General features: G+C 39.5%; 1 protein-coding gene across 10 annotated transcripts in view; it reads right to left on the bottom strand.

The window, feature by feature from the left end:
- Nucleotides 1–21,895, bottom strand: part of DMD (dystrophin) — a 1,009,769-nt gene that overhangs the window by 582,879 nt on the left and 404,995 nt on the right. For all 10 annotated transcript variants that reach the window (XM_081858834.1, XM_081858841.1, XM_081858836.1 and 7 more), the window contains 5 exons: nt 18,763–18,938; nt 13,560–13,683; nt 11,630–11,717; nt 7,114–7,355; nt 5,070–5,250 (listed from right to left, as the gene is read on the bottom strand). In XM_081858834.1, the coding sequence (XP_081714960.1) occupies nt 5,070–5,250; nt 7,114–7,355; nt 11,630–11,717; nt 13,560–13,683; nt 18,763–18,938 (811 nt within the window). The remainder of the gene's footprint in view (nt 1–5,069; nt 5,251–7,113; nt 7,356–11,629; nt 11,718–13,559; nt 13,684–18,762; nt 18,939–21,895) is intronic.

The following is a 21,895-nucleotide window of genomic DNA, read 5'->3' as shown; positions in this document are numbered from 1 at the left end:
TTATTTAGAATTGGAGTCTGTTTTAAAAACTATTACTGAAAGTGCCAATATCCTTTTTATGGTTCATGTTATTGTATTCAGAGTATCTATAAAAGCAATCTTCTCTTTAGGACATCTGTTAAATGTTTAGATTAGAACATTAGCATAGCATTTTATTAAACTGCCCCCATTAGAATGGCATTGCAGATGCCTTAAAATAGGTTAACATCTGTGGAGGCACCAGCAACTCACTAGGGTATAAAATAAAGATCCATTCAAGCCAACTGGAATGTTGCCATTGATTTCAATAGGATGTGGCTTGCATGAGAGTGAAGCAGACACTTTCTGCTTTCAACAGTAGTTCTAATTGTAGCTGTTGAGAGAACTCAAACTGAGGAACACAAGTTGGAAATAATCAATTTTCTGACATTTGGCCACACAATATTAACTGTAAAAGCATACTACAGATCTGGAATGCCAATCTATAACTGTATATAACAGCTTCACAAAGTTAATTCAGAAGACTTGCCTTTTCTCTGCTTAGCCTTGAGAGGCATAGCTATAGAAGACCCTATTCTCTTAGAAGTATTCCCAACTAACACCTGAAATCTGATCTATTTTTCATTATCCTAGATCCTTATAAACAGTTTTCAGTCAGTCCTGACCCTTCTGCTATACTATTTCCTATGTTCAAGGCTTGCCAGCCATAGAGGCAAATTGAGCAGTTGCCTGGATTCAGAAGCAGTCACTGGGCAGAGTGAAGGCTCAAGACTAGCTTTTCAGAGATGTGTCACTAGTGCTGACCAGGAGGGAGAGGGGCAAGACAACAAGGACATTGGTGCAGTGCGAGTATAGCAAAGGAACCGATTTGGCGCTCCTGAAAGTGTATCCACACCACCACCCTGACCTCCCTGCTGCCTTGCCTGTTGTCCTTCTTGGCAAATGGCTAAAACCCCTCTGTTGAGAAGATAGTGTCACAGATCAACCCCATGTGGTGAGCTGCTTACGCAGGGTTTGTCAGCTTTCCAGGGGTGCCTGCCTAGGTTATGTAAATATGTTGGACAAAGAAACAGAAATATTTGTGTGCACTTTTCAAAAACCACAGAATAGCTGCAGGTGTGAATGAATTTGGGTCCTCCAGATGCTGCTGAACTACTTGTCATCCTTGGCCATTGGCCATGCTTGCTGGGGCTGATGGGAGTGCAACAAGATCTGAAGGGCCAAAGGCTCCCCACACTTGTTCTAGGGGGTGCAGTCCAGAGACTCTGGATCTCCACTGGCTGCCTGGGGCAGACACAGTTGCAAAGGACCAGAAATAAATAAGGGGCAAACATTAAACATAAACCTGTCACAACCTGGTCACTTGATGTGTTACTGCTATGCTGTTTAATGTGCTTCATTCACCTAGGACAACATAATGTATCGGTGCAGGATAGTGCATGCCTGTAAATAGGAATTTCATGAAACTGAGAGCGAGGCCACTTGCATAAGCTTTGATACCTTAGATAAGCATCAAGCACTTGTGGGTAAGACTAAGGTGAGCAGAGGAGTTGTAATAAAAGGTCTTGACTTGGAATCAGCTGCTGCATGCCTCATTCTCCAGATGTTTACCATGGGGCAGGACAAGACAAGGGAAAGCCAGATCCAGGTCCTGGTGTAGCATCTTTCTCTCACCAGAATACTTAGCAAGAAATTGATGCTCAATGCATCATTTTTGCTGAGAAGAAAACGTCAGATTTATATTCTTCAAAATGGAAGTGTTGTGTGAAGCATCTCTATCCTGCCACTAGGATCTTGGGACTTGTATTCACAGTTCCCACCGGGAAAATATATTCCACCAAGGCCTGAAATTACCTGTCTATGCCACCTTCCTCTGCTCCAGGCATTCAGCCATGAGGAGTGGCTAATTTGCAAGTGCCTTGTGAACACTTGAGCCTTTGTGAACATTTGATTGGAACTCTTAAATAGATTCAGGACAGATAACAGGATATTCGCACTTCACTACCCAGAAGAAGCTTTTCCATCTTCTTCAAGTCTCCCTCTTTCAACTTTCGGATTCCTATTCACAAGTAACTTCTTCACCAAAATCTTTTCTGAACCACTGTAGCTTCCTCGTTTCTGCAGCATATGCCACCTATTACTTCTCTGTCAGCCCATTTTACTGTCCTTTATTTCACCTTGTCCTCTTCCTCACTTTTGCCTTGTACATCTTACTGCACACCTACTGTACAAGCCAATACACCTACTGTATTGAAACCAATTTAAATATGCTTTTTTTACCCAGAGAAACCTTTGTAACTGTAGTTGAATAAAAGAGCTATGGCTCTCCAACACAGTAAAGAGCTAAAGAACTTCTTTCAGAAAACCACGTGTTTGGTTGCTGTAAACAGATTTTGCATATGTAATGTACTTATAGGCCTGTAGATTCTAACTTCTCAGAACAGGCTCTTTGTCACTTCTGTGTCCTACATAGCACCTAATATGACTTCATATTAATGTGTGGTAATGGCAATAACAAAGGGAGTGGAAATTTCCTGATGTTTCATAGGCATGGGACACACACACACACACACACACACACACTTTTCTATCTATTCCCTACAATTTTAACAACATATTGCAGAATTTGAAAACCAACACAATGACAAAATATAATATATGCCCAGCTACTAGTTTAATAAGTTTATCTGATGTACTACTATGCTAGAAGAAGTTGAATAAAGAGCATTCACTGAGGTTATTCACTGGAGTTTTTCTTCTAAATTATTTATATGAAAACAAACATCACTTGCTTTATTATAGTGTACTGGATGATTGCTGAAAAGCTTTTCATGGATAGTAGTTTGCATATGTTACTGGAAAAAATATAGAGCAGGGATAGAAAAGAAGATATTATCTAATAAATTTCACAATTGGTTTCTCCTTTTAAAGAGAAAATAATTAATCAAGAAAATGAGATTGTATTTGTGTTGCAAAATATAAGCCACTTTCATCTGTATCCGACAATGCAGCCTAGGAAATATTATCTTAAAAAGTGATAAATTCAGCAAAAAAGAATCATGTTGCAACAGAATAATTCAAAAGAGCATTCAGTATTTTTAACAAAAACTATTGCTGCAAAGTATAATGCTTCAAACTGCTTGAGGCCTAAAGTATAAATTGCACTGCTAGCAATAATGTGACACAATATTTTTAATTTTCCTACACAATGTTTGTACAAAATATCCTTACCACAGCATTCTGTGTTATGTTATATATGAGCCATTATTAAGAAGCAGAATACTATTAAAATGTATACAAAGGATCAGATTCAGTGCTGCTTTTCCGTGAAAAATGTTTCCTACTTGCAAAAGGGAGGCTGAGATCCAATGGAGGATCTCACTGGAGGAAGGAGGCAATTTCTGACTTCCATTCTCTCCCACGCACATGCCACCTCAGCTCCTCCACACCTCCAGAACAGTTTGGGGAGATACAGATAGCTACAATGGAAGGAGGAATCAGTGAAAAATCATGCTTCCACTTATTCTCCAATGGAAGTGTTCCATGAGCAGAGTGTGCTATTCACAAGAACTTTAATGCAAAGCAAAAATGTTAAAAATATGTATGTTCTTCAAACTTCTGAAAACAAAAAAATGAAAGAAAGTCAAATCTTAACATTTTGGTTACATGCTTTACATGCTCTTTTTGACTGATACGGGGTTTTCTAGAAGTACACTCTGGTAGATGAATTCATAGCTACATATGAAGCACAACTGATAGAAAATTTATGCCTTCTCAGCAAACCAGTCCCAAATACTAGTTTCAGCTTCTCAGTACATTTTCACAGACCAAAAAAAGGTTAAATTAACTGTTCAATAACTAGCATGAAAACGACAGGGTGAGGGGGAAAATCTACTTGATTATATTCTAACATGGAGCCTTCATAATTCTCAAATTTTCTAAATCATACTTAGGAAGTACGTCATGATAATTACCCTGTGTGTAGTTGTCCAATGAAAATGGTTACTAACTTCTAGAACACTAAACTGATGCAAAAACAGGGCACAAGGTATGTCAGTGAAATAGTCACCAACACATATGTTTTAGGATTGCCAGTAGATGCCAGTTTGAAGCCTCATTTTGGTGTTGAGATTATAGCCTTCATTTAAATTTTGGAAACAGGAAATGAGAAAAATGCTATAGCTTCAGAATTATGAAGGAAAACTTTACACACCTTTTCAGAATAATGCACTTGCTTTTCTGATGGCAAAAATTGATTGTTTTAAATGTGCAATATAAGCTACATTGCTTATTAGTAAGCATAGCTTTATTGTTTGAAACATGCAGTTCCTAGCATCTGAGTTTCCTCAGGAATGGATCAGTCAGTACATCTGCAACAGCCACTAGAAGGAGCTAGTATTATGTAAAAGTTTAAAAGTATGATTTTTCTTTCAAGAGAGAACATGAGATACACTTCAAAGCACACAGAAAGGCAACACTTTTGTTTTCTTCAAATATCTTTGTTAACTTCTCAACAACTGAAAAACAGTATTTCAAAAGTACAAGCATTTAGTGAAAGCTATCACAAGAATTCAGACTAACCACAAACTTAGTCCCAACATATATCAACATCTGCAAAAGTCTCATCCTTTCTCCTGCTTGCTAACACTTTCCCTTACAAACAGGAACCAGCTTTGTTTCTCTAAATTAGCTACACTATCAATAAAACTCTTTTGCATATTCCACAGAACACTATAGGTAAATGCGCATAATGTATTGTAATTTACACTACAAACAAGATTAAGACTCATAATGCGGTTTCAAGGGGGCATCACATTCTGTAACCAATAAAGGTGTGACCTAAATTTGCCCATTAACATTAACCTTAAATTCTGTGTCTTTGTGTCTTTATTCTCCCGGGGTTGGCTTGGGGGCCTTGACCTACAAGTGAAAATCCTTGTGTTGATGGGATGTGTACTATTTTGGATACAACCCATTTTCTCACACACACACACACACACACACACACACACACACACGTCAAATTAAATGTCTGCTTTGTTTCACAGATTTTTGGGAGGCAATGAGGTATAAATAACAGTAACACTTACTTCTTTGTAGATGCTTTTCTCTAGCTCTCACATCATCATAAACTTGATTGAAGTGGTTGGTAAAAGCAACAAGATCTGCTTCTAGAAACATTGGACCTTGTTGTTTCTCTTTTAATGCTTTGCTTTGAACCTTTAGTTTTTCTATCTGGGGCTGAAGGGTTGATAAGTGGATGACTTCATCCTGTATAATAATATATAAATATGTTTTAAAAGTAAGAATGAATTAATTTATTTTTATTTCAAGAAGTTAAATACCACTTCACATCTGTATATGGTGTTGTACAGTAACAAGAAAAAGATGCGATAAAAATAAAACCACTTAAAACTACCCATAACATCAGAAAACTTACTTAAAATGCCTGCTGAAGTCTATATTTCTCTCATTCAAAAACATTTTTGTCATTGGAAGCTCAGATGGCATCAATGGCTAGGCGTGTTTTTTACCAGCTACAACTGGTATGCCAACTACAGCCATTCTTGGTCAAAGATAGCCAAGACTTGTTTATTGCAATGTTCTCTGTTCTCTGGGCAGGCAGAGTAGTTTAGTAGTCAATCCCTCTTCTCAGGGAACTCTGGAATTGTAGCTCTGTGATGGGAATAGGGGTCTCCTAACTATTTTCCAACGGGACGTGGGTGGCGCTGTGGGTTAAACCACTGAGCCTAGGACTTGCCAATCAGAAGGTCGGCGGTTCGAATCCCCGCAACGGGGTGAGCTCCCGTTGCTCGGTCCCTGCTCCTGCCAACCTAGCAGTTCGAAAGCATGTCAAAGTGCAAGTAGATAAATAAGTACCGCTCCGGTGGGAACGTAAACGGCGTTTCCGTGCGCTGTTCTGGTTTGCCAGAAGCGGCTTAGTCATGCTGGCCACATGACCCGGAAGCTGTACGCCGTCTCCCTCGGCCAATAAAGCGAGATGAGCGCCACAACCCCAGAGTTGGTCACGACTGGACCTAATGGTCAGGGGTCCCTTTACCTTTACCTAACTATTTTCCAAACCCTTAATAAACTACAGTTCCCAGGATTTTTTCTTGGGGGGGAGGGACACGACTGCTTCAAGTGGTACAGTACTGTTTTAAATATATAGTGCAAATGGGCATCTAGTCTAATCACCACACCACAGAGTTTTGTACTAATTATCAAATGAGATCTAAGAGTCACCTGCAATCCACCCATAGACAATGAAGATAGAATTGTAATATTTACTTAGTGTAGACAGTTTCCATTTGCACTTTAAAAAAAAATGCATAAAACATATCACTTTCCCTTTCCCTGTATTTTCAATCCCTTATGCATCATTCAAGAGTCTCCACAGTGACCATTGTGAGATGCTCTAGGTATCTGTCAAAGCCACCTTGATCTCCTCTAGCAGGAAAATGGTAGGCGTGCCTCTGTTTGCCATAGCTTCTCATACGTAACATGCTTATTACTTCTCACTCCTTCCCCTTCCCCATTTAACTTGCATTCTCAGCAGAAGAGCAAGAAAGGCAGATTTTAAAATGCAATATGGAACTGAAATTTTGCATCGGCTTTTGTGTGCCATGGTTGGAGGTCATGCACGACATTTGCTGCTGCCCTTCACTATTGCTGAATGGTCATTACTAAGGTAAGTATGAAAAAAGAGAATTGTGGAATAGTCTATATGGGGCAGATCTCATGGGATCACACTGTACATACATGAGGTCAGCATAAGACCTGTAGGAGTGCTGTGCTCATGTGAAAGTTTGTGTACAATTTGACGCTCTAATTTTCATGATGGAACCATGAAAATGGGGCAATCCATATAGAACATTTGTGTGGAGCACCACCTGTTCAAATAAAATACATTGCACTATTATGCCAACACAGCCCAGTGGCAAGCTGAAAATGCCTATATGTGAGCAGGCCCTGTTTCTTGATCCTCTTATAGGACTGACAACATAGCTGAACAGTAAAATACAAATATCCTTTTTCCCACTCTGCAGAAAAAAACCTGATTGTTAGACCTAAAGTAGATGCAGCAATATGTATGAAGCACAATACTGCAAAGACCAGGACAGAATTTCTAACCTTGCACTTATCTAGCTGTGTTTTCACTGCACTAGGATCTGCCGTTGGTGTGGGTTGTGCTTTCAGCCAGTTTTCAGCAGTAATTACTGTCTGCTCCAATTGCTGCAGCTGGGAGTAGAAGGCAATGATGTTATTTTGGTACTCCAGCCATGCTAGTCTTTCACTCAGCAACTGACAGAACTCAATCCAGCGATTGTTCAATTGCTCTGAGGCTTGTTTGATGTTGTCAGCATTAAGCCCCTCTAGAAAGGAAGGAAAGATTTGGGGGAGGGGGGGAGAGAGATAAGTTTAAAACGTTTATTTTTAGGTCACAGTGGATAAAAAAGAAGAAATTTAACAACCCTATTTCTCTATCAGAAATCTCATAAAACCGACAAATGATTTATCATCAAAGAAATGATCCTGAACATACAGATGTTGTGCGTTAGTGGAGAGAGGATTTTAATGCCCCTGTAAAAGTCTAGGAAAGTATTATTGCTAAGATGAACTGCACTGCAAAAATGAAGCATTAGGATAAGATAATGTAGAACTAATGAAATCAATTGTGTGAAATGGGAAGTTACACAGAAAAAGAAGACAATTTTTTCGGCCGGGCAGCAAATGTAAACTAGTACAGTATGTATTCACACATGTACTAGGAACAGGGTGAATATTACCAAAGCCCTACATATACTACATAGAAAAACATTATTATGACTATTTTGGAAGTTCAATACACCAAGTAATTGCCCCAGATAACAGAGATACAATTTGCTAATTTACATCCTCACAGATTACAAATCAAAAGGGTCAGAGAAAGGACAGCAAGCAGGAAACACAGAGTACAAAGAGCCCACAGAGCAAACGCCAGACCATCCCAAATCACAGGATGCCAACAAGGAAGAGAATGATGAACAGCATTTGCCAGAGCAAATGTTAACACAATATAATATCAAAGGCAGTGATGGTGGGGAAATCTTAGCACTGTATATCTGGAAGTCTTTGATTACTGGATCGTATATAAAACATTTTTTAAAACCCTAATCATTATTTTGCTACATTCTCAGTAAAATAGAACATCCAGAAACTGTCCAGTTGGGAACACACCTATGGGTAGCAAAGGTTCCCATGATCCCCTCTTCCTCATTATCCACATAAAATGTCATATCCTGGTTCCCTTATCAAATCCCCAAAGAGGGAAGTAAGGGGAAGGTAGGGCTCGTCAACCTGGGAAGGTAACTTATCTAGGTTAAGGTTACCAGATTTTTTTCAATGAATCCGGGGACACTTTTCAGCTTCAATTGATTTTGTATGGGGACTGATATGGAAATCCGGGGACTGTCCCCAGGAAAAGGGGACGTCTGGTAAACTTAATCTAGGTGAAGAAGAACTCTGATCCTAAACCTAAGCTGGGATTCTGTGAAAGCGAAACGAAATGCTGCAGCAGTCCTTCTGGCAGCCATGCAGGCAAAGGGGAGGGGAGCCAGCATCACATAAGGCTGAAGTTTTGCTCATGCTCTTGATTGCTAATTTAGGTATCACTAAGCCGTACAAAAAGAGCCTGCTGGATCAGGCCAATGGCCCATCTAGTCCAGCATCCTGTTCTCACATTGGCCAACAAGATGCCACCTGGAATTCAGAAGCATACTGCCTATAACTGTTAGTATTATGTGCAAGCAAGTCCTACATCTTCTAAATAATCTCATCACATGGCTTAAGCCTTCTGCTTCCCTAAGGGCAAATTAAGGATACAATCCTTAATTGAATTCAATGAGACTTAGGCCTTACCTGAAAATCAAGTAAAATATTTTTAAAAAATTAATCCAAGGTGTAGGGCCCTCTGATTTCCACTGGGACTGTAGCATGCAGTCCTTACCATCCCAAACATGACCGCCAATGTCCTGGTGCTGCAGTTTACTTTTGGGAGAGGGGGATGCTTCCATTGGCACCTGAGATTTTCTTTTCTTTTACTAATGGCAATTTTCATCAGGATCTCAGATGACAAAGGATCAAACTCCTCTGCTTGTACACTGTAGTCTTGAGGGAAATTGGGAAACCCATAACTAGGATTTTTAAATTATTATTTTTAAAAAACCTAATATGGCTGCAAGCCAGGTATTTGGCATAACATATAATTAAGCCCTTACTTTTGAATAGACGTGCATAGGATTGCTCTGGAAGGATGAGTGTAATAACTTTAAATATTGGGTGTGGGTGTGTGCAAATTTAAGCTGATTTAACTGAGTATAATGGTTTAATTTCATGGTTTATTGCAAGTTATATTACATAACAGAGTTGCTTTGCACTAACCACTAGTCCTTCCTGAATACATAATTTTGGGGGGGAAACGTTGCCACTGTTGTTCAGCAGGTACATAACTCTTTCCATCAACATCAGGCATGATGAATAATACAATACCAATTCTGTGGTAATATATTATAATTTCAAGGTTAATGGCTCATAAAACGTTTCACATTTTATATTCAGAACAACCCCTGATATCGGCAGTGAATAAATACATTGTCCCCAAAGGACATAGAGATCAGTACCTGAAGTGCCTTCATTAATTTTATTACCTTGTGTACTGTGCATATCAAATTGTGTTAAAATAATTTTAATTGTTCAGCACCTTATATACAAAGTCTTCTGAAATGCCACTTAATGTGAAGTATACCTTGTCAAATGCATTCATCATTAGCCATAGTTTCAATGTAGAGCAATAAGTTTTAGCTCTTGACTTCCAAGGATGCTTGGAATGAATATACCAGATTTCATCATCATTATGTGTCATATCATTACAAATTCACTTTGTACTCATTTTGATGCCTCCTAACATAATATATTCAGTTAGCATCTATTTCAGTACAACAATAACTTTGTTCTAATCTGTCATAACAACCAATCATCCATTCATATCTCTACAAACTGCTACACTGGTATCAGGATGGAAGATACTTCAACAATACTCACACATAAAGTCTTGTTGATGTTTTAAATGAGAAAACTTTCAACTATAAATGCTTCCCAGACAGCTGGCATAACAGAGAAGGAGCCAGAGCACAAGATCACAACGTGTGTTTTACATGCAGAAGGCTTTGGGTTCAATCCCCAGCATCTCGATTTACTCTATCAGATAGCAGGTGATGTGAAAGAGCCACTGGTGGTCAGAGAAGACAACATTGGGCTACACAGTACAAGGCAGCTTCATATGCTGCTAAGCCAATCAATTATTTTGTCTTAACAGCAGGACACTTAGCAGAAGCTAAGGCAACAATTGGTGCTTGATTCTCAGCATTACCACACATGCACTACTCAGAGCTAGACCTACCATTGGGCAGACTGAGGCAACTATTCCAGGCAGAAGATATTGAGGGATAGGATGACAGTGAAGGCAGCCCACTTAGGACCCCTCCTGAGTCTACTGGCCACACCCAGAAATAGGAAGGTCACCCAGAAAAATGATGGGGGACATTTCCCCAATTTTCTCTCTCTCTGTGTGGTGTGTGTGTGTGTGCCGGGCCATCATATCTCTATATCCATACCGCTCTATGGTAGGGCACAGCTGTGCTACACAGCGTATCCCAGGCCCTCTAAATGTGCAATGAAAGATGCTATCCTGCCAGTCTGTTTCTGTATGTAGAAGAGCAAAAGACCTAGAAATCTACTCCAAGATACAACAGTTGGATCTGTACTCTTTGCACTCTGTTATTTAGTGCATAAGAACAGCCCAGGTATTTAATAAATTAATTTTCTTTTTTTAAAAATCCAATTCACAATCAAAGGGGAACAATACACAAAGAAACAGGCCAGAAAGGGTTTAAGCAAGCAAATTATATGGTAACTGCCCATCCAGAGAAACTGATCTTTGAATTATATATTTAATGGGAAGCAAAATGCACAGAGATGGCAAATAGGATTGTAAATACTGGTCTTGAAAATATTGTTGGTGGTAGATGCACAGACTGAAAGAAGAGACAGATAAAGTAAAAAAGGTAGGTTGGCAGGCAGGAACAAGAGGATACAAACACTTAAAGGAAAGAAGAAAAGCATATTATTATGGGGTAAAGGAGACAAGTTGAAGAAACTGCAGGAAAGCCATGTGATCAAAGTGACACACACTAAAAATAAGGTCCAATCTTTTTCAGATAATTTAAATAATCTCTAGTTTCCCCAAGTTTTAAGATAATAAACAAATTCAGTTCTAAAGCTTAAGACCAAAAAATGGGACTGTGAACTGAATTAATATATGAGGATTGAGAGCAGCTTGCTAATAGCCTGGACCGTATTTTTTTTTGGGGGGGGGGGAGGGAGAAATAATTTTGAACTATGTCTCAGCACATGGTGCTAAATTTCAAGTGTTTCTCCTTTTCTAATTAAAAGATATCATTCAAAAGAAACATACGAAAAATACAAACTTACTTTACTTAACTGTACCTTCACAAAGCGCTTTGCTAATATAATTCATGTGAAAAATATGAACTTGTGTGTTTTATCAAATCCCTAAGAAGATTATCTAAATCAACTGCCATGTAATTACCATTCACCATCTGTTCCACCAGGGCCTCAGCTGATCTGCTTGCATCTTGGAGTTTCCTGTACTTCTCAGGCTTTTCTCGTTCGATGGCCTGCAACATGAGAGCAATTGTTGACTATTTCACAAGGAAGACATTTAAAAATGAGTTATAACCTGCTGAACAAGAACCTAGCGCTCATGGTTGCATAACTATGATTAAAACAAACAATAGCTGTCCCTTTTACAGCTAATAAGGGACATGGATGGCGCTGTGGTTTAAACCACTGCACCACTTGGACTTGCCAATCGGCAGTTCAAGGCCCCACAACGGGGTGAGCTCCAGTTGTTCGGCTCCAGCTCCTGCCAACCTAGCAGTTCAAAATATGCTGAGTCCTTTCTGGACTGAGCTAAAGGAAGGTTGCCTGCTGAGTAGTGGCAAGGAAGCAACTCATCAGGAAGCAAATCTTACTTGTCCCATGTGAGCAGTTCTGTCCAAGGCCAAGGTAAGCCTCAGATATTGAAAGTGTACATTACAATTATTCAGCAATTCATATTATTAAATATTTTCAAGAGATTATTTATTTTATATAGAAAGTTAACATGAATAATTCAGATCATTGCTTTATACATCTGATTTTTCATAAGTATAAAATGTTATTCTCATAGCAGAGGAATATTAAAAAGCATAAAAGGAGATGATAAAAGATGAAATGTTGGTACTCTGCAATGTTCCACACAACCTTGCAGATCTGGTTACTAGAATCGGGACAAGTCAGCGCAGGATTCCTGCTTCTTTCGCAGGTGTGCTAGAAGGAAACTTTCAAAAAGGCATACAATCTTTCTGCTGCCATGGAGGAAAAACTCAGGTTCTGAATTATTAAGCTAATAAACCCCAGAGTCGTCCGCGACTGGACCTAATGGTCAGGGTTCCCTTTACCTTTTTAAGGCTAGATAGAGTAGTTCAAGTCCCACAGGCTAGCTAACAAACCTACTGGACTGAAATATCAAATGCACATAGTTTTCTAAACAAACAAAACACAGTTTCCAATTAGGTAGTTTGTGGAAACCACTGAGATAGCATGATAATGAAAAGTGCACAATAGTAACACTACTTTGAAAATGTAGGCCACACAGAATACAGCATTTCAGGAAACACCAAGCTGTGCATGTAATATCTCGTTCTGCATTTTTACAAAATTAGCTATGTATGTAAACACACGGGTTCCTTCAAACATCATGTGCAGGAATATTTACTGATCCACCACATTTAAAGGCATAGCTGTACTGAATTATGCATAACATGGCTTTTTGGGTTTATGTTTTTACAAGCCAGTTGTAAAAGTGCTTGATGATTAAAAATCCTGGCAGATAAATTCATTTCTACCCTCAAGAAGGAGGAGGGCTGGAACCCAAACATTGCTTTGATGGATCTGCTAGTCCAGATTCTGTTTCTAACAGTGGCTGGCCATATGCACAGGACATGACTGCCTTGTGTTCTTGCCCCCAGCACCTGACACCGAGAGGTGCACTGCCCCTGAGCCATGTACCATCCATTCAACTATATCAGCTCATAGTTGCATATCATATCCATTAATGGATATGATATGTCAACTCATGGGCACGATTTTTCAGAATTCATGTTTTGAAAAATGGCATTTACTTTCCTCGTTTTTATGCATAGCCTTGGATGTTTGTCAAAGCTGCAAACAGTGAGTTTTACATTTTGTAGCACTCACCCTGTCCTGTATACAAACAATGCAGCTAGGATGGGTGACAGTGAAGCTTTGAGTTAAAAATTTCCCTTTATCAAACTCAGGCTAAAGAGCAATACATAGTTGTTTAACAATGGATGGTAAATAGTCAAACACAAGTTGTACTTCAACAGACAGGGTTTTCTAGCAAACTTTTTCTGTGATTCTAATATAAATTGTTAAGTATATGAATATTTTCCTACATTAACTCTTTCTCTGAGGTCTGACAGGTTCCCTTCTTTTCGGTATATTGCAAACTCTGGGCTCTGGAGTACAGCTTCTGAGCGGGTCATCCAGCTGTGAAGCTCTGTTGTATCAGCATCAAACCTAAGAGGGAGAGAAAAAGAAAAAGAAAAATACACAGGATATTTCTAAGACATACTAAAGCTAACACCAGATGTTTAAACCAGAAGTATGAATTAAAACTGAAAAAGAGCTATCATAATTACAGACAGACACACAAAAAGGCTTTAAATAGTCTGCGTTCCTGAATATATCACACAATCTGTCAATATAGCAGGCCTTTTATAAATGTATAAATGCATTCTAATTTAAGGGGTTGTTCTGCCTTTAGTACAGATACAACTCCAGTTTCACATGATGAATTTCAGGGTTTAAGGTGGGATTTTAAGTTATTTTAAGGTAGTTCCCCCCCCCCCCAGTATATGTAATAAGGTCACTCCCTACCTTCAGTTGGGAGTGGGTTTGCTCCAGTCCAATAAGGAAGTTGTGTGTAGGAGGGGGCCTCCACCCATTACCTGATGAGGCAATAACGTCAGGGGGAGGAGCTGGCATATAGCAGCTTGCTCAACACCTGAGTCTTTCTTCTCTGCTTTGCAGTAGCATCCTGCCCTCTCACCCTTGATCAGAGTGGGCTTCCCCAGTTGCCAAATGGTGCTGAGTATCTGGAATTTGAGGTGATCCTCTTTTCAGCTCTTTCAGTCTTAATTTGATCTGCTTATGGTGGGATAGGGTTCAGTTTGGTTGCTTGGCTTGTTTGGCACTTAGTATGGGCAGGTAAGAGGTTTAGATAACAGCCAGTACCCTGAGACACATTGTGTGGAGGGCACTTGACTAACCATCTCCTATTGGCAACTGGCTTGGAGGGGGCTGCTTTGTGTGGAGCTCATGGGGCATGTCAGGTGACATCTGAACAATGAACAGGGTGGGGGGTGACTGGCATCTGTCAGGCCACACACACATGGCTTCTCTTTATGGGAAGATGGGTTTGCCTCCATTCACAACAGTTTGGTTGAGAGATTTGCTCTGTGATGGTCTGGTACTTAGCAGCGGGCACAGTATTTTCTGCTTGCTAGTACAGGTTAGGCCTGCCCACAGTTCCTTGTTGCATTTGTTTATATTGCCCAATACGATATATTCAAACAACCAGGAAGTGACTGACATTTCTCTTTGTCATTAGAGCAGTCTACATGGTAAGTATGATGAGACTCTTTCCATGTAAGCATTGCCAGATCAACATAACCTAGTTTTGTCTCTAATAAAGGAGGACACAGTGGCAAGTACTGAATGAAATCAATTCATCTTTTGTTTCCATTTGCTTTTTCTCCTTGCTCCATTTTCCTGGTTCTTTTTTTTATTATTATTCTTAAGACCTTTACTGAGTCTTTAATGGGACACAGGTGGCGCTGTGGGTTAAACCACAGAGCCTGGGACTTGCCGATCAGAAGGTCGGCGGTTTGAATCCCTGCGACGGGGTGAGCTCCCGTTGCTCGGTCCCAACTCCTGCCAACCTAGCAGTTCGAAAGCATGTCAAAGTGCAAGTAGATAAATAGGTACCATTCCGGCAGGAAGGTAAATGGTGTTTCTGTGCGCTGCTCTGGTTTGCCAGAAGCATGCTGGCCACATGACCCAGAAGCTGTACGCCAGCTCCCTCGGCCAATAAAGCGAGATGAGCGCCGCAACCCCAGAGTCGGCCATGACTGGACCTAATGGTCAGGGGTCCCTTTACCTTTACTAAGACCTTTATTAAGAGATGCTTGCAGTTTGACTTGAAAAAATCAGGTGTATATTTCATACAAATTAAAAATGAGGTTCTTAAAAATCTGAATTTGACCAGATAAACAATTAAAAAGCAATTAAAAAAGGTGTATTGAGGGAAAAACAGGCCTTCGAAAAACACATCTGTCACTCCAAAAAGGAGACCACTTTAGGTAAAAGTAATGAAAATCCCATGCTGCATAGATAACACAGAGAGTTCGAGTTATCTGGTCAACAGCAAAAAGCAAGCATTTAAGGTCTTCAGTTCCAATTCTTCTGTTCATTTCTTATTGCTGGAATTTCATATTCTCTCTTCTTTTCCCTGTTCCTCACTACTTGTATCATTCTCTCTCCCTTCTTTCTGCAGAGGCCTTCTGGAAACAATCCTCCAGAAAGCAAACAGGTAAGTGACGACAGCTATGATACAACACATAACCCTGAAGGGAGAAGCTGTGGTGTGACAAGGAGCCACATATCCAGCCTATCCAGAGACATCACTAGAAAGTGCAAGATCACAGTAGAATATTTCCAATAACATATGGCTCATGAATCATATGCAGTTGCCTATGGCTAAAATATTCTACTAGACTGTTTCTGATTCAAATTGTCGGAGTCTGGCTGTCAGCTATTGTTTTGAGCAAAGTGGTACTGTAAGGAGCGTGGAAATATTGCTGCATGATTTTCAGTACGAGCCGAAGAGCAAAAATTCAGAGCACATTAAATCAGTAGCATTAGTCATATTACTGTATTTAAAAGTATATTTTATTTTGGCTGTACTTAAATCAGCTGTTTATTTTGTAAAGAGAACAAGATATTTATCTAAAATTCACTAAATGAGAAGACACTAGATGGAGCACCTATCCTGCTTTAAATATGCATCTCCTTTTTCAAAAGGCTTGGCAGCTAGTTTCTGATCCAGAGTTATCTACAATGACGCTCTGACAAACAGTCTTTGTACAGTGACGTGACATATTATATGTACAGAGCAATTTTAGCTATGGTCTAAAAAGTGTATCATTCACAAGTATTTCAGAGGTTGTAAGTATCAGAGGGTAGAATTTAAAAAACACATCTAGTATTTTAGCTTATTCAACAGCAGGAAGAATAAAAAAAGTAGTAGAAATTTCTGTGGGAAATTTCTTCTGGGATGCCCCAGGTGACAGGTGAAGAAAGAAAAATCTGGTGTTCATCAGTGATTTTCTATTCTTCTTGCAGGAAGGCTGGAAAAGCGTCTCCTCCAGGACTGGGAAGGCAGTTTCCAGTTTATTCTAGAGGAGAGTCCTCCTCCTCAATCCTCACATACTGAAGCATTCAGGAAAAAATGTAAATCCTCACCCCTCCCTCATACACAAATGTGTTATAAAAAAAAGCAGTGTAAAAATGAAAATGAAATAATACTATAGTAACTATAAATAACATAATATTTTACTTCATACTGAGCTCTGCATTCGTGCTATATCTCGATTGGCATTTATTTTACTGGGTAAAAGAGTTGTCAAGAAAAAAGAGAATGTTTGGCAAGGTTTGTGAGATTTATCTGCAAGCGGTCCTTAGTCCCCTTTCAGAACTGCAACCCCCCAGAGTTCACTTTGGGAAAGCCATGATTGATGATGGGCAAGTTTTAAGGTCTGCACTAGATGTTTTGAAGCAGTTTTAGGTCTGCATGACTGATGCTTTAAAGCTAGGTTGATCCAGAATAAAAAACTGCTGCAGCTGCACCCTCTTTTGTTCTCATTTTCATGGGAGGTTTGAATACAAGAGCAATGTTATTAAAGACATATGGAGACTTGCAGTCATCCTGCATGTAAAAGAGGCTCAAAACATATTTAACTTTTTACAGTTGGTTCTCATGGTCCATATTAATTTGAATTTCAGACATGCCTAGTCCATCCAGTGATTGAAGATAGTAACTTAATTGTAAACCACAGCTATTGTTTCTGTCTCCATCCTACTCTTATCCTCTTCCAGTGTTCCTAAGCAAAACAAAGGGCCTGGCACAATACAGTCTTTCTTATCTTCATTTGTTTCAGAGGCTCTTTCATTGTGGAACTCAAGGCAGAAAAAGCACACTTGTACTTACCTGAAATGTAGTATCCCATTCCCAGCAGAAGGTCAGGTTGTTGCCTCCTCATCTCAGTGGAAGGGAGGCAGCAACCTTTGGGGAGGTGGGGCTCCCATGATGCAGTTTGCAGACTCGGCAAGCTTGAGAAAATCAGGAGTCATAGAAGAAAGAAAATCCTACCTCACAATGTAACTAAGGGGTGACTATAACTGGACATGCAGTCAAGCTAACTATGGAAAACTACACTTCAGGTAAGCACAACTGTACTTTCCCCCCATTCCCAGTATTCAGTCAGCAGGATGGAAAGTACAACAGCCAACCTTACTAGAGTGAGAAGGCTGCAGGTATTAAGGTGGTAGGATCTGCTGTAGGACCCTCCAACCAAATATTGCATTAGCCAAGGCACAGGCATCCAGGTGGAAACGCCCTGTAATGGTACTATACTAGGTGCAGCCCCAGTGGTTGCATGGCAAATCTTCATAAGAGGAATGTGAAAGGCGAAGGCAGCCAAATCTTATTGCCTTTGTTGGAATCATCACACAGCTAAATGTGTTTGTGATGTAATCCTGCTGGTGATTCTTGATTCAGACGTGGGGATTATTGTATTAGTATTCCTGCTTGTAATGCTTGCCTCTGCCCTGGTTTCTAATGTTCCTTTTAGACTGGATTACCTGTTGCATGGTGGAACTGTGGCTTTTTGAGCAATATACTGTCATGTCACACTAAATTCCATTCACATCAGTGAGCATGATGGGACACAAGAGTGAACGTCATCAGACATGTTATCACCCTTTAGGCACATGCATGATTCTGTTCCCCTTTGACAATGGCAGGAAATAACCATATGCTAGAATACCACCTCAATGCAGACTAGAGTCTTCTGTTTTTCGTGTAGTTATGATAGCCTTTTCACCTTTATGTCTCATTTGAACCATGGGTGGTGGCATGATCCGTAAAAGCTGCAGGGAAATTACAGCACAACACTCCCACAATTTTACAGGATAATGGGGTTGCAAGCAGATTTTTTTCTGGAAGCAATTAACATGGAAATGAGCGCTGAACTTCTGCTACATTCTGCTAGATTTCCAGATGTGATTTTTATGTCATGAGAAAGATTATATAAAACATTAAAATTATCAGGTAATCCAGTTAGAAACAAAGCCTGCTTTATAGAAAAGAATATACCACTGATTTAAAAGATAACATTAAACATTTAAACATTTGCACTTTAATTTAAATCTTCAATATTTACACTGTCCTGATATTGCAGTATATAAATACTTCTATTTTTTAATAATGTTGATGAAAAAATGTTCCCTCATTTAAGCACTTTCCCCAGTCCTCACCTTTTCCTAATTTCAGAATCCACAACTATTTGCCTCTTCTTGTGGGGCGGTGGTGGTGGGAGTTCCTCTTTAGCATGCTTAACCAGGATTTGCTCTCTGGTGGTCACCATAGTTACAGTTTCCATCACTGTTGTCTGTGTTAGTGATGTCTGAGTGGTAGCAACAGCCTGTGAAATCTGTGAGAAGTATTGAAACAGAGGTCACACATTGCTTGAAAGACTTTAATAAAGACTGTTTGGAGTGGCAATAGAAAATAATGAGAAACTGCTCTTCCTTGTTCATGGGTTGACCTTCAGAATAAAACAACACTGTATTGAACTCAAGCCAAATTGTTTTATCTGACTCATGCTAGGTGAATAAGACATATGAAAAAGTCAATATAAAAATCAGGAGGAAACTTAAATAGAATGTATTTATGATGCCATTTATACCAAGTCAAGCAAACAAAGGTGAAAATGAGAAGTTGGATTTTGTGAAACAAATTAGAGAATATGTATGTGTTCATTCATATTCTTTGCTTCAACAGCTGGCTACTTCAGCAGACAAATGGCATATAGCTTAGAAAACTAACTGAAGTAAAGAAGAACCTATTACATATTCACAACCACTCAATTTATTTTGTGTGTGTTTCTTAAATGACCTGTGCTCATTTTTACTAATGGAACAGTTTTTTAGACAAGAAGAAGCATTCTTGATGGCATTAATGGTTCTTTTTCTTGCCCTCCAGGGCAACATTTTCCTGACACATAAGAACAAAGCATACCAGATGTTACTGGTAGAACACACAACGGTTCTTTCTACAGACCTCATGCTAGTCAAAGTTCCCCTTTGGCAAATCCACACCATACATTTAAAGCACATTTGATGTACATATAAAGCACATGGCTTCCTGGATGTATCCTGTGAAGTGCAGTTTTCCCCTCAAAGAACTACAGTTACCAGAACCCTTAACAAAGTACAGTTCAAAGGATCCTTTGTGGGAAGCCATGTGCTTTAAATGAGCATTGAATGTGCTTTAAATGTATGGTGTGGATCCTCTCTTGGTCTCAGTACCATAAAAAGCTTAAGTGAACTGGAGTTCAGTATGTGGAAACAAATCAAGTACAGTGGTACCTTGGGTTACATACGCTTCAGGTTACATAAGCTTCAGGTTACAGACTCTGCTAACCCAGAAATAGTGCTTCTGGTTAAGAACTTTGCTTCAGGATGAGAACAGAAATCATGCTCCAGCGGCGCGGCGGCAGCAGGAGGCCACGTTAGCTTTAAAGTGGTGCTTCAGGTTAAGAACAGTTTCAGGTTAAGAACTGACCTCCGGAATGAATTAAGAACTTAACCCGAGGTACCACTGTAATACATGCTGGGTGAAGAAAACCCTGCCCTGTCTCTAGTGTGCACAGCAATGTAATAAAGCGACTTGCATGGCGGCAGGGGGGAACAACCTTGTTGTGTTGCAGATTGCTAATGTGTACATAGCCTAAGTTATAAAAGGCAACTACTAGCCTGCTTGCAACTTGAGTTTGCAGTGCTTGACACTGTCAGGGGAACAGTCAGCCCAGGCTATTCTCTGCAGTGATCTTAATGGCTTGGGCTTGGCTGTCGTCAGTACATGCAATCCTCAGTTGCAAAGGCAACCCAACTTAGCCTCAGACACCCCATGAGAAGTGGTTCCACTAAATTGCATAGGGAGATAATCTATAACAAAACTATGATGGCAAGAAAATTATTGTGAGAATAGGTCACCAACTGCAAAAGAACCTGTTGTTCTACAAATTTTTTACAGACTGGATTACCTCTTGCAATTTTTGCAGATGCAGCTATCAAAGGCAGGCCAGGATAGGTGCCTACTTGAGTTTGACAGCTTGATTTTTGAAGGTTTTTTTTTAAAGGGAAGGAAGGGCAAAACTGGTTTTCTGTGGCTTGGATTAATGGGCTAGAAAATAATTCAGTGGCTTGAAAAGCCTGCCTTGCTAGCTGTCCCAAAACATATTCAAGTGGCATCCCTTACTATTAAAAACATGCCTTCGCTAATGCTTCATGCAAATTGATGAGTGCTAAAAGTTTATTTCTCAATTTCACAAGGAGATAAAATCCCTGGCATTCTTCTGCTTTGTAGTAAACAGTAAACCAGTCCAAAAATGGAGGCAATTTGCATTCAGATAATTTAAATGTGCAGCTTGTGAGGTTTTCCCTGACAGGCCAAATATCAATTTATTAGATCAATAAATTAATGCCAAGAGGTAAGAAACAGCAGATTTATCAGATTCTGCCTTCAGATGTTACCTTTATGTTGCAGTATGTATAGCAAAATGATGAGACCTACTCCATAGCCCAAACCCATGCAAAACACAGCATTGCGAAATTTATAGCAATGTTCAAAGAACATTTGGGAGTTCTTTCTCAGCCAAACAGCTGAGGATTTTTGAAGAAGCCCATCAAGTTTTGATACGTTTAACAAAAATCATGAATGCAGTTCTGAGCATCTATATGCTGGCACCAAATTTCATCTGAAGCAATATTTGAAACAAACAGCTTCATTGGCAATATTGGGAGTGGCTTCGTATTCCTATTTAAATTAACAAACGTTAAAGTGACTCTACTAATATTTGGAATGGAGCATACATAAGAAATTGCACACAATTTTATTTAACTGGTGCTGAACCTTAAATTTGCTACCCAGCAAATTAATGATTTATTAGATTGGCTATAGTGTTCCATTTTCTATCACTAACATGGTGTGGCATCTCTATAGTAACCATTTATCAGCAATGGTAGTAGTAGCCACCCTATTTTCCTCTCCTTACACGTGAGTAACTGTTAACCTTGAACAAGCATGTGGGTGTCTCTATCACATTTGGTTTTTATGGTTTTTATGGCAGAGGCATCCATTTCTTATACTACAACAAAGCCTGAATCCAACAAAATCCTTAAAAGATGGAACCAGAAAATTGTGTGTGCACTTGCACATGTAAAATATAAATGTGCATGTGCCAGTCTACCCTTATGATACACATTAGTTCACACAACAGCTTTTATCAAGGTAAAAAATGAAGAACCCCCTAACTGTGCAAAAGGTATTTGGAGAACCAAAAATATTTCATGAACGTGTTGTGAATATCTGAAAGCCTGGTGAGGC

Source organism: Podarcis erhardii (genome assembly GCF_964252035.2).
Source record: "Podarcis erhardii genome assembly, chromosome: 4".
Lineage (NCBI taxonomy): Eukaryota > Metazoa > Chordata > Lepidosauria > Squamata > Lacertidae > Podarcis > Podarcis erhardii.
Note: the sequence above shows the minus strand (reverse complement) of the source record. Positions and strands in the feature narration are given on the sequence as shown.